The 12,777-nt window shown below is 42.5% G+C and overlaps 1 protein-coding gene across 1 annotated transcript; it reads left to right on the plus strand.

Annotated features, from left to right (window-relative positions):
• The first annotated feature begins 6,852 nt into the window (after positions 1 to 6,852).
• Positions 6,853 to 7,541, plus strand: LOC115507797 (diphosphoinositol polyphosphate phosphohydrolase 3-beta). The gene has a single exon (XM_032592174.1). The coding sequence runs from the start codon at positions 6,869 to 6,871 to the stop codon at positions 7,361 to 7,363; it is 495 nt and encodes a 164-aa protein (XP_032448065.1). The 5' UTR covers positions 6,853 to 6,868; the 3' UTR covers positions 7,364 to 7,541.
• The last annotated feature ends 5,236 nt before the right edge of the window (positions 7,542 to 12,777 follow it).

Consider the following 12,777-nt stretch of genomic DNA (forward strand, 5'->3'; position numbering starts at 1 on the left):
GTCAAGCAGGAGCTACGGTGGGGGGAGGAGAGAGAAATAAGCAATCAACATAATAAACAAGTAAATAACACAGTGTTTTGGGTGATAAGTGTAACTAAGAGGCAATTCAGGCCAAGGTAAAGGGGATCAGGAATATGGGGTGGGGGGGGGGAGATGAATGCACTTAGCAATATACAATAGGGGTGGAGGGTGCTTACAGTTCCTTCCTGAGGATTTAGCATTCCACTCTGACACGTGACAGAGGAACACTAGAAAGGGTTTAGGTGCTGAATGAGAAGAATGCACAGGGACAATGTCAGTGAAAAGGAGAGACAGAGCAGTCAGGGAACTAGAGGTAGTGACCAAAGAAGCAGGAGAAATAAAGGAGTGCTGCCTCTTGGAGAGAACGGAAGGACTCACCTGGATTTGACATCCATTCATCTTTGTGTTCACGCCCTTGGTTGCCCATCTGTGCCATTACTCACAGAACACAGAAGTAAAAGTCCTGTATTTACCCTGTGATACACTCATGGATCAAAGGGAAAAATTTGAGAGGTATTTTTTGCTCAGATCACTTTGTATTTGGGAGATTTTACTGAATTTTCGAGCACAGACACACTATGAAGCCAATTCTGTATTTGAGGGAAAAACAGAGCATCCAAGATACACAAAGAAGCAAAGACTCTGGGAACACATGGGGAGTGATTTGAAAGACACAACTCACCCAACCTCTGCAATGTGGAGATACCTATGTTCACCCATCTTTCACTTTCTATCACCGATAAAGAGTTAACAGGTACAGTAATAACTGGCCTTTGATCCACGTAGCTTCTGGCACACTCTCTCGCTCAAACAATGTATTTTGAATCCCTCCTGGACACCAAGTTCCAGGCACTGTGCTGACTCAGGGGCAACAGGTATGCTTCAGGTTGGCTCCCAGTCTTGAAATTTCTTACAAACACACAGGCCAATCATTACAGAGCTCCTTGATTAGAGTGATGACAGAATTAACGTCAAGGGAGCCTGGAAAGGAAGAAAAAGAGGGAGATAATTTAATCCCAGTGTAAAGGGAGGGTGAGCACACATGGTCAGGAATATCTTTCCAGGCAATGTGAGGTTGGTGAAGTAGGTACATTTGTAATCCCCACTTCACAGACGAGAAATAACATAGTCAGAAATAGTCTCTTGCTAAAGGCTGCATAACTACTTGAAAGAGCCAGATTTAAAATTCTAGGTCATTTGATTTCTAAAACACTGTATGTTTCTCTCATTGACTACTACTAAAATCACTGAAACGATTTACTTTAGTACATCTTTTTTTTTTTTTAAGTTTACTTATTTATTTTGAGAAAGACAGAGACAGCGCGAGTAGGGGAGGGGCAGAGATAGAGGGAGCGAGAGATTCTTAAGAAGGCTTCATGCTGCCATCACAGAGCAGGACTCAGACTCAAACTCATGAAACCGTAAGATCATGACCCGAGCCAAAACCAAGAGTCAGACACGTTATTAACCAACTGAATCATGCTCCTCTCCCTTTAATACATCTTGCAATCTTTTCAGGTATATTGTGGTCGCTCGCCTGAAAGCTGGTTCCAGCTGTGGGTACTAAAAGGCTCTGGGAATGTCTGTAACATTCTCTATCCCAGGAAACAGCGGGTCTGGAGAGCCCATCTCTCTTAGAATTGTAATCTATCATCTCACTAAGTAAGGTGCTCGACTTTCCACAACGATGCTTCTCATGTTGCTGTCACTTTCCCATCTGCCTGCTCCTTCCTACCTGAGAAAAAAGGCAGAAATATGTATCGGACTGTTGGTCTCAGAACAGATCCCCCCAGTGTTAGAACATTACAGAGCAGCTATGTTCTCCTGGGTGCCTGGGTCTTCCTGGAAGGAAAAAAAAAGGAGAGAAGAGTAAGTCTGTACCACAGGAATGGCACGTACTGTGCATCTCAGCAACTCTCAACATACGTGAAATTTGTCACAGTGAAAGGAAGGGGATTACCTCTAGAGTCAGACAGACCAAGGTGTGAACCTTGGCTCCCTCACTTACTGTCTTACTTAAACCCATCTCAGCCTGTTTCTTAATCTGTTGAAGGGGAATTTTGATACTCATTGTTCAGGTTTGTTAGTAGATAAATATTAAGTGTGTAAAAACAATCAGACCATCAATAAATCAAAAGCAATGTCTAGAGTGATGACAAAATAGAATATCTTCTATTCTGTATCACTTAATTCCATTTTCTGTGTGTAGAAGTTATTGAACTTCAAGTTGTCAAGTAACATGTCAAGGTGACACACTTGATTGCTGGGAGTGAGGTAGGCACTCAGGTGTTCTTTTCCCTATATTGTGCGGGAAATGGAAAATACCTTTCTTTGAACCCAGTGACTCTTAGCAAATGAACACCTTACATAAGAAGTCAACTCTGAACATCATCAAAAAATGACACAACAAACCATAGCTCTTGGCAAAAATAATCCTTTTGATAAGACATGGTGATGTTGTGAGAGCACAGGCTGTAGAGACACGAAGGCTTGAATTCAAATACAAACTGCACTCTAAGTCTTTCTCTTCTATGAATTGCAACTAGTAACCTCCTCTTTAAGATTTAATGGGCTGTTAGTTAAATAGGATACAGAGATCAACACAGGGCTTGGCATACAGACTGTCCTCGACAACTATCAGGTTTTAATTCATCCCTTTCCAGGGCAAGTTCACTGTCAACCTTTCCAAGCAGAGGTTAAATTTCCACTATGAACCTTATTTTCCCTCTCTTTTGTTTTTGGTTGTATTTTGATGGGTGGCAGTTACTGGTTGTACCAGCCAGTTTCTGATGCACAACAAACCATCCAAAATCTAGTGACTGTAAACAACCAATTCTTTTGGTCACAATTCCGCAGCTCGACAATTTCAGCTGGGCTTAGCTGAGTGGACCTTTTGCTGTTCTCAGAAGGTCTGTTTATGCATCTGTGGTCAGTGCCCTGTCTGCTAGAAGGCTCTGCTGGGGGCTAGATGGTCTATGACGGCTTCACCCACCCACATTTCTGGCAACTGGTTCACTGTCAGCTATGGTGAAGGGGATGCATGGGCCCCGGGTCTCTCATCACCCACCTAACTCATGCTTCTTGTTATCTTGTGTCAAGAGCAGCAAGAGAGGGCAAACTCCGGTGTGCAAGCAGTTTTCAATTCTCTGCTTGCTTCACACTTGCTATTGTTCCATTGGACATAGCGAATTTCCTCGCCAAGGCCAAGGACAATGTGGGAGGAGATACAGGCAGGCATTCACATATTACAGTTGTTACTGTAACAGTCTACTGTTAAAATAGTTTGTGAAATGACCATGTTTATCATCAGAAAAATAGTTAACTATGGGTACACCAGATACTAGAATGCAGTCTCTCGAAAAGGATTTTTATTCTTCTATAGAAAAAAATCAAAGCTATCTTGCCCTATTCTCTAACAGGTGAATAATAAAATCATTGTATGAAATTCTAAAAAAAAAAACACATTTGAAAACATTCTGGAATTGTACTAAATCTGTAAGCTGTGGATCTCTTTATCCAGAAGTGTGCTATGACTTTGCCAGTAGGAACCCAGCCTGTACCTCTCTCCATACTATAAAGTTGCTCTACTCTCCCTTCCAAAAAAATATGCCTCCAACAGAAGCCTACTGCATAGGCACACTCTGATGTGCAAGTGATGGACTAGACTAGAAGGCAGCACCTCTGCTGAGACAAGGACAAGGAGATAGGTACTGGTAATAGTGAAGGAACTTGTGATGTGGCTGGGGCCGAGTTGGGCCACCCCTTCCCGCAGACACCAGCCCAATCTCCCAGCTTTGCTAGAGTTCCTCTTGATTCATTCAAATCATCTTTCAAAGCTGAGTCCAAGTTCTATCATTTCCTACTACAATGTCTTTACCTACGCTGTTCAGGATCCCTTGGTATTTTATGTATTGTGTGGTGGCTGATAACTGCTACTATGAATGCCATCATTTCCCCATTATATTTTCTATATGATTATTGCTGGCATACATGAAAGCTTTGGTATTTTCAATATTAGTATTTCATTCTACCACTTAAAGGAATTCACTTTTATATCATTTCTTAGGCTTTTCCCAAGAATATATTCCCATCGCTTGGAAATAATGAAAATGTTGTCTTCTTTACTAAAACAATACTTTTTTTTTTCTCTTTACAATCTAATTGCACTGGAACAACGATCTAAAGCGAGCTTTAATAATATTGGTGATAATAGGTATATTTGCCTAAATCCTGATTGTGATGGAATTTTTTTCTAGTTGTTCAACATCACTGGTGTATTTGTGTATTAGACACACTGAGGACTACAACCTTCTAATATCTATTTTCCCAGTTTGTTTTTAATTACAGGGTGTCACATTCCTTCAAATGTTCTTTCATCGTCCATTTATCCTTAAAATATGGTCAGTAGTAGTAGTATCTCTATTGGTTGAAGTCATTCTCTTTATGTCTCCATTCTACCATTTTCTTCATATGCAACCCACACATTTGTGTCATATTATGCTCTAGATATCACAGGTGTCTGTTGCCACTGGGAACAGGATCGTTTGTATGAGCTATTCTGGGTATAAATGGAGTAGAGCAGACCCTGGAAAGCTGATCTAACTTGTTATTTAAAACTGGGGCTGTATGTTTCCTCAGTACTTTGCACTTACATTTCAGATTCAGTTTCCCTTTGATGCAGGGATTCTTTCACTGGAAAAGTGAGTTTTCAAGATCCTGCTTGCTTGATGCCAGCAGAGCGTCTGTGGGTAAGAGAGAGGCAGAGATGCCTAAGTTGCAGTATGGCAAAAGTTGGGGGACATCAGAGGCCTTCTCCATAAGGCTACTGTTAGAGCAGGGAAACAGTAAGAAAAAATGAAAAAGTGGGGGAAGCCTTTGGGGTTGTTACATATTGGGCTGTGAGGGGCCACTTCCTGGCCAAGAGGACAGCTTGAGCACACAAAGAGGTGACAGAGCACCAAGTGGCCTTGTTGGAGGCCCACCCCAGAAGGCTTGTAAACATCGCATTGTAAAATGAGAAGGGATTTCCATAGGCATGTTTTCCAAAACCCCAAGCGGTACTTCTCAATGAGAAAGAGAGAGGAGGGTGGAGTCGGTGGAGGGTGGAGACTGTTGGCATTTAATAAAAGGCTAATTGGGGTGGTTCTGCAGCTGTTGGGTGAATAGGACTCCAAGTGCAAAGGGCTGAAACAAGTAGGCGAGAAGTTTACTGATAGGAAACTGAGGAAAGATGTCAGTAGGGGTTCAAGAAAAGTGTTAAGTGATGGGCTGTGCCAACATGCCAGGCAAGGTGAAGAACCTGCCACCCTGAACAAAGGAAACCTCATTTTGGAAGGTGGGGGGGGGGAGTGCGGTGGGGGGTGGGGGGAGCAGGGCAGAGGGAGAGAGAGAGAGAATCGTAAGCAGTCTCTACACTCAGCGCAGAGCAAGACTGTGGCTCGGTCTCACCATCTTGAGATCAAGACCTGAGTGGGAATCCACAGCTGGAGGCTTAACTGACCTTGCCACCCAAGCGCCTCAAGGAAACCTTATTAAAACGGGAGTCCATAGGCCAGCAGGGGGAGCTTTCACACCCTACCACTGCAATCAATTGTGGACCCCAACAAGGACAAACAGTGCCTTGCATTCCCAGCAGGAAGAAGTTTACTTTCCTACTCCAGCAGAAGGAAGGAGGAATTTCTCCTGCCCCAGCAACAAGCTCAGCCAATAAGAAAATACCACAACTCTGCCACTTGAGAAACTGTCATCACTCTGAACTGTCGTTTTCCTGCGATGGACTTTTCCTTCGCAGGACTCCCTCCCAACTTCCTCTTTTTCCTACAAAGGAAGGTTCCCCTGCTCGGATCTCCAGACTTGTCCAAGGTGTGCCACGCTTTGCGTGTCCCGAATCGCAATTCCTCTGCTACTCCCAAATAACCCCATTTTGCTGATAAACGAACTGGCTGTTTGACCTTTAAGGTGGACAAACCCGTTGAAGAAATAAAACGGCATGCTATGACTCAGCAAAGATTAGGTACTGTTTTGCCAGGAATACTGAGGATCATTTAGACAACCCTGGGCCCTCCTAAAACGTAAGGAGGTACCATTTGTTATGGACGGTGATGATGCCCTTTACCTTATCACGGGTAAAATAAGTGCACGTGTTTCATGCAACCTGCTGGGCAGGGTGAGGAGAAACGTCTGGCCGTGCCACGGCCAAGTTCGACTCAAAAGGCGCACGTGGAAACGATCCCGGCCCAAGTCACAGTGCAGCGATTGGCGAACCGAAGTCCCGCTGGCAGGAGATTCCCAGCCCGCGAGGTGCGGGGCGCCTGCGCAGTGGGCCCCCGGCGCCGCCGCGCGCGCTGCGGGAGCCGCGAGACCCCCGCCCCCGCCCCTCGCCCTCCAACGTGAACGCGCACGTGAATGGGGACACGGACGCGCACGCGAATGCGCCTCACCTCGCTCAACCCCTGCCCGGCGGCTGAGGAGGGAGGGGGGCGCGCGCGGGAGTCGCGGGTGGGCTCTGTGCGGAGTGGCGGACCCGCTGGCGGCGGCGCAGGGCCGGGGTCGCGGGCTCCGGCTCCGGCGCGGGCGCGGGGGCGGCGGCGCCTCGTCCAGTCAGGCGGCGGCGCTCGGGACCCTCTGGCCGCACGGGGGACGAACTGACTGACGTATCTCGCCCGCCCCCGTCCCCGCCCCCGCCCCTGCCTCATCTACCCGGGGCTCCCGGGGCTCCTGGCCAGAGCGCTTTCTCTGGCTGCTCCTCTCTTCGGCCCTTTCTCTCTCTGGCACCTCGGGCGGCTGCGGTGGCAGCGGCGACAGCGACCCCAGCAGCAGCCAGCGGCGGGAGCGGGTGGCCGTGACGATGAAGTGCAAGCCCAACCAGACGCGCACCTACGACCCGGAGGGGTTCAAGAAGCGGGCGGCGTGCCTGTGCTTCCGGAGCGAGCGCGAGGACGAGGTGCTGTTAGTGAGTAGCAGTCGGTACCCGGACCGCTGGATCGTGCCGGGCGGGGGCATGGAGCCCGAGGAGGAGCCGGGCAGTGCGGCTGTCCGAGAGGTGTTCGAAGAGGCGGGAGTCAAGGGGAAGTTAGGCCGGCTCCTGGGCATTTTCGAACAGAACCAAGACCGCAAGCACAGAACGTACGTGTACGTACTGACCGTCACCGAGATTCTGGAGGATTGGGAAGATTCGGTTAGCATTGGAAGGAAGCGAGAGTGGTTCAAAATCGAAGATGCGATCAAGGTTCTCCAGTGCCACAAGCCCGTGCATGCCGAATATCTGGAGAAACTAAAGCTGGGCGGCTCCCCAACCAATGGAAACTCGGTGGCCCCGTCTCTGCCACAGAGCGATCCCTAGTATGTACCGCTCCTGCACAGACTTCTGCTTTCCGCCTACCTTAGAATAAATAGTGCCCGGAGCACCTCTGCTGCCTAGTGCGGTCTCTCGGGGAGGAGGGGGGCTTCTTTTGTTTCCTTGGCAGACCTCTGAATCACGCTTGCAAACTGTCTCAGTTGCCAGGCACTGTTTTCAGACAATTTGCACGTTTTTCAGATGCTTTGAAAATCGCTGCTTCGTAGGACTGTAACAGATTTCGGTAAGCCTAAACCACGTGGGTTTGTTTGTTGTTTTTTTTTTAAGGTGCCTTAACCGCTTGCTCAGCTCTTAGTGTGTGTGTGTGTACAAGTGTGTTCACGCTGTGGGTTGTTCTTTTCTTTTACGTTTCCACACACGTGTGTATGCACGTGTGCATTTTTAGTACCGTAGCTTCGCGGTTTGTTTTGTAGTGAAGGCCTTTTAAATCTGAACATCTTGATGGTGTGGCATCTTTAATTTTTTTTTTTTTCTTGACCTCCTTTCTCATTCACAGCATTAGCGCCAGCCCTTCTGTGATGGCAGTTGGTTTAAAGATCATTGATGGATTTTTTTTTTTTAATATTTAAGAAATTTCACATCTTATGGTCTTTCCTTACTGGGCAATAATTTTGTGTTTAGTGATGTGATCTAATTTGGCCTTTTCAGAAGTTTCTTTACTCATAGGTACATAATTTGATTTTCAAAAAAAATTCACCAGTGGTAATTTTTTGCTGCTTATTTGAAGTGGCCATTTCCCATACAGCCCAAGTGTACTTTAACAAATATTACTTTAGACAGTGAATATCTTCTTGGATAAGTATTGTTAGCCAAACACATCCTGATGTGTACATGTTATCATGAAAACTGTATTCGTAGGGAGTGATTCGTGTTCAACTTGCAACTTCATTGCCCATTTCTTAATACCCTAGAATAACCATGGTTCTCCCAATATTAACTAGTCTTTGAAAGAAAGTTATTTCACATATTTGAATTGAGTGGACATTCCAGTTAACCTTCCTGACTACCAATAACCATAGGCATGGGATTTAAATGGTGATTACATTCCAATCCAGTGATGTACCTTTCTTGATACTTGGCTGGTACAGACTTCTTAAACTGTCAGGACACCTGAACAATCTCTATTAAAGATTTAGGATAAATGTTTTCTGTCACAAGACAAACTCTTTTGGGTGCCAAACTAAAAACTCATACATTTGCCTTGTTAACTTGCCTAGGACCACGACTCTCAGCTAATTTGGGGGGATCACTTTTATGAACTCTGTATTAAAAAATTTTGAAAGTCTTGATTCTTCTTAGAACTCCTTATCTTCTCTTAGGAAGGTTGAGAAAAAGTCTATATTGTGAAGAGAGTATAGGTGGGTGATATCTTTTTACATATAATAATTAACAACTAGAAAATATTCTATAGGCTAATAATAAATATAAGTGGGTAATAACTATAATTCAAATATTTTGTTATTTTGCATAGTAACATTTAAAAAGAATACAAACGCTGGCTGGTAGTATTGACTATTGTTATATTTTTTAAAACTTTGATGCAATTGTTTTTTTTTTTAAATCTTTGCCATATATAAATATGTCTGAATAAAGCACATATTTAAGAAAAGTTAATATTATCAAAGGAATGAGTAGAAAACCAATGGCTTTTAAAAAACAATTATATAATTTCATATTGTAAATTATGCAGATCATCTGTTTTTCAAAAATATATTTCTTTATACAGAAAGACATAATTTAAAAAAAACTTTCTAAATCCTACCTCTTGGCCTTTTATTACAGTAGTCCAAATCAACTAATAGGTATTCCTGGTAACTCGAGATTTTTCAAGGTATACACTAATAGCAAAGGAACTGGATCATTGCTTTACACCTGTTTCATACATAAGACTGCCCTCATCTAAAATGCTGCCACAGGGGCACCTGGGTGGCTCAGTCGGTTGAACATCCTACTTCGGCTTAGGTCATGCTCTCACGGTCTGTGGGTTCAAGCCCTGCGTTGGGCTCTGTGCTGACAGCTCAGAGTCTGGAGCCTGCTTCGGATTCTGTGTCTCCTCCTCTCTCTGCCCCTCCCATGCTCATACTCTGCCTCTCTCTGTCTCTTAATAATAAATAAATGTTTAAAAAAATAAAAAAATAAATAAAAATACTGCTACAAATACCTGGGTATAACCTATACATGGAATTCTTAGAATAATGCACAATCTCATGTTTTGACTTTTGAACTATGTATTTGGCAAGTGTAGATAGTATAGTGTTGATATTAATCAAGACTTAAGAATTGTTAGCCTGTAAATATTTGCTGTATTTTATTTAGAAACATTTGGATTGAGTCTGTCACTTGCTAGAATTTTCTTCACTGCCAAGGTCTTTAATTTATGTAATTTGTAAAACTTCCAAGGCTTGCACTTCTTTTCTTGTAATGTTTATTTATGACAGAGAGATAGAGTGAGAGTGAAGGAGGGGCAGAGAGAAGCTGGAGACACAGAATCCAAAGCAGGCTACAAGCTGTCAGCACAGAGGCCGACGTGGGGCTCGAACCCACAAACCAGGAGCTCATGACCTGAGCCAAAGTACAACACTTAACTGACTGAGCCATCCAGGTTCCCCCCAAGCCTTGCATTTCTAAGTTGTAGCAGAACATTTTACAGTTATCACAATAAGTTAAGCTTTCAGATTCACATAGGCAGTTCTTGTTATATATACTTCTGGAGTTCAGTCTAGAAGAATTTAAGTGAAAGAACCCAAGCCTTTCATTTTTTTTTTTAATTTTTAAATGTTTATTTACTTTTTAGAGAGAGACCGTGAGCTGGGAAAGGGCAGAGAGAGGGAGAGAGAGAGAATCCCAAGCAGACTACACATTGCCAGCAGGGAGCCCAATGCGGGGCTCAAACTCATGAACCATGAGATCATGGCTTGAGATCTAGAGTCAGATGCTTAAGTGACTAAGCCACCCGGGCGCCCAAAGAACCCAAAAAGCCTTTCATTTTAAAAGAGAAATCCAAACAATTCAGGCCAAAACAGTTGACACAGAGCTAACAAACCTAATCGTGTCAATAACTTACATCTTTTAAGAGTTTGATGCACAGTTGAAATTTTTTCCCTGGAGAGTCAGTATATAGCACCCATATTTATGTGATGATTTACAAAAAATGAACAGATGAATCTTTCTGCTCATACCTCCCCCCCAATAAACAGAGCATTGATCAAAGATAATTAAGACTTTCAAATATGAGGTAGAATTTGTTTCTAGCATGTTTTTGTAAAGGCTGGGTTCCCCCCCCCCCACCTGGACAAGTACCTATTATCTTTTTAAAAACATTTTTAAAAGACATGCTGGAGTAAAGGTAATATCAATATGTTTGATATATAAATTTCCCTGGATGTATAAAGTATTATATTTTCTAAGAAACCTATTTTTTTGTGTATCAAATCACTGTTGGAAGAACTAACTCTGAAAGGGATGGGGGTAGCTATAAATATTATGAATTCCTTTGTAGGGTTTCATAAGAGAATTGTAAAGATTTCAACATTTTTGTATTAAGAAATGTTTTGTATTAAGAAACATCAAATAAGAAAGAGAGTGTTTGTGTGTGTGTTTAAAAGCAGGAACAGGCAGTTTTTAAGGTAGCAACATTAGAGGGCCTTTCTGGGACAGATGGTTTAAAGGGCTCTGAAGCTGGAGCTGCTCCTCTCACTTCCCATTACATGGAGTCCAATTGTAAGAAAGACAATTCCTTTATCAAAAGTTGTTAACTGGGAAAAGTGAAGTGAAAAATCTGCCTTAGAGCCTAAGTACTAACAGCTGGCTAGAGTTTTCTTTTTCAGGGTCCCTTTTGTGGAAGCACCAAGAGAAACAGGAAATATTTTCAGGACCATTCTAGTATTGTACCCATCTTTCTGAATGATTGTTGGCCTGTTAGACTATGAACTCTTTGAGGAGTAGGACCCAGCCTGAATCCTGTCCATATTCTCAGAGCCTAGAAAAGTGGCTAAAGTTTGGAGACATTTGTCACTGAACCACAGATTAGAAATGTCTACTACTAGTGTATTCTTGATTTCTTAGCTTCATGTTTTATCTGGACAGTCTCTTATTTTCACCTGGCCTCAGAATGGAACTGCATTGGATAATTCACTGAAAGCTTTTACAAGAGTCTCAATAAATATTTGTTGACTGGAGGAATTGATGAACCAATAAAACTATTAATAAGATTTTTTTTTAGGTGAATGGCACAGATGTGATTCAGATGTACTTTGAAAGAAATATGTGCACCCAATGATGAATGGAATTGTGAAACACAGATGAGCTCTTTCACACTCCCGAGGACAAGCTCATCCTATGCTTTTGAACACTTCTCTGTTTATTGCAATGACCGTTCTCCAGATTGTTGCACTACCACTATCTCTGTATGGACTTCTAATTTGGCACCTATGGCCTTTTTTTGTGCTTTTATGATTATCTGTATTTCCCACCAGCTTGGTTATAGTGCAAGGGCCTTGTTTCCATAGTCTTTTTATGTATCTAGCATACAAGACATCACTTGAAATATGGTAGATATTACTGAAGATTTGTCTAAATAATATTTTGTAATGATACAGAGTATCATGTAAAGCATTCACCTTCTAATCTGGTGTTAGCACACTAAATTGCTGTCTAGCATATACATGTTTTTTGTATATTAGGTGTCACATACCGTTTCTAGGCTGTGAAATATTAGAAAGCAAAACTTCTTACTCCTATGTCTCTATCATCCCAGACATGTGCCTCCTAATGGTAGTATACTACACCACCTATGAAATATATTTGCCACAATTTTGAACCTAAATCAACCTGTGCCTCTAGACATTCCTGATCTATAGAAAATACAGGAAATAGAGAAACATTACAGCCCAGAGTTGATGTCTGCAGAATCCAGGCTGTAGGAAACTGTAGGACAAATGATCCAGTTTCTTCAGTAAACAGATCGCCAGGATGAAAGAAAGAAATGGAAGAAGAACCTATAGATTAAAATGGACTTGAGACATATAAATCAATTGTAATATATGGATATTTTGGGGATCCTGATTTGACCAAACTGTAAAATAAATACATTTATGAGACAATCCAGATAATTATAAAATTGACTTGATATTTGATATTCATTGGGATAATGGAGATTATGTCAAAAACAAGAGTCCTTAACTTTTAGAGATCCATTCTTAAATATTTATGGTTGAAATGATATCTGGAATTTGCTTCATAATAAGTGGATGTTAAGTGCATTAGATCAATATAACAAGATTGGCCTTGACTTGATTTAAAGCTGGGTGATGGTTAAATGATGGTTCATTATATATATATTCTTCTCTACTTTTGTATGTTTGACATTTTCCATAATAAAAAGTTAATGAAAATAGTTT

Source organism: Lynx canadensis, chromosome X (assembly GCF_007474595.2).
Source record: "Lynx canadensis isolate LIC74 chromosome X, mLynCan4.pri.v2, whole genome shotgun sequence".
In the NCBI taxonomy this organism is placed as follows: Eukaryota; Metazoa; Chordata; class Mammalia; order Carnivora; family Felidae; genus Lynx; species Lynx canadensis.

Excerpts from the sequence above, each read along its gene's own strand:
- LOC115507797 (XM_032592174.1), top strand. The coding sequence starts at position 6,869 with ATGAAGTGCAAGCCCAACCAGACGCGCACCTACGACCCGGAGGGGTTC.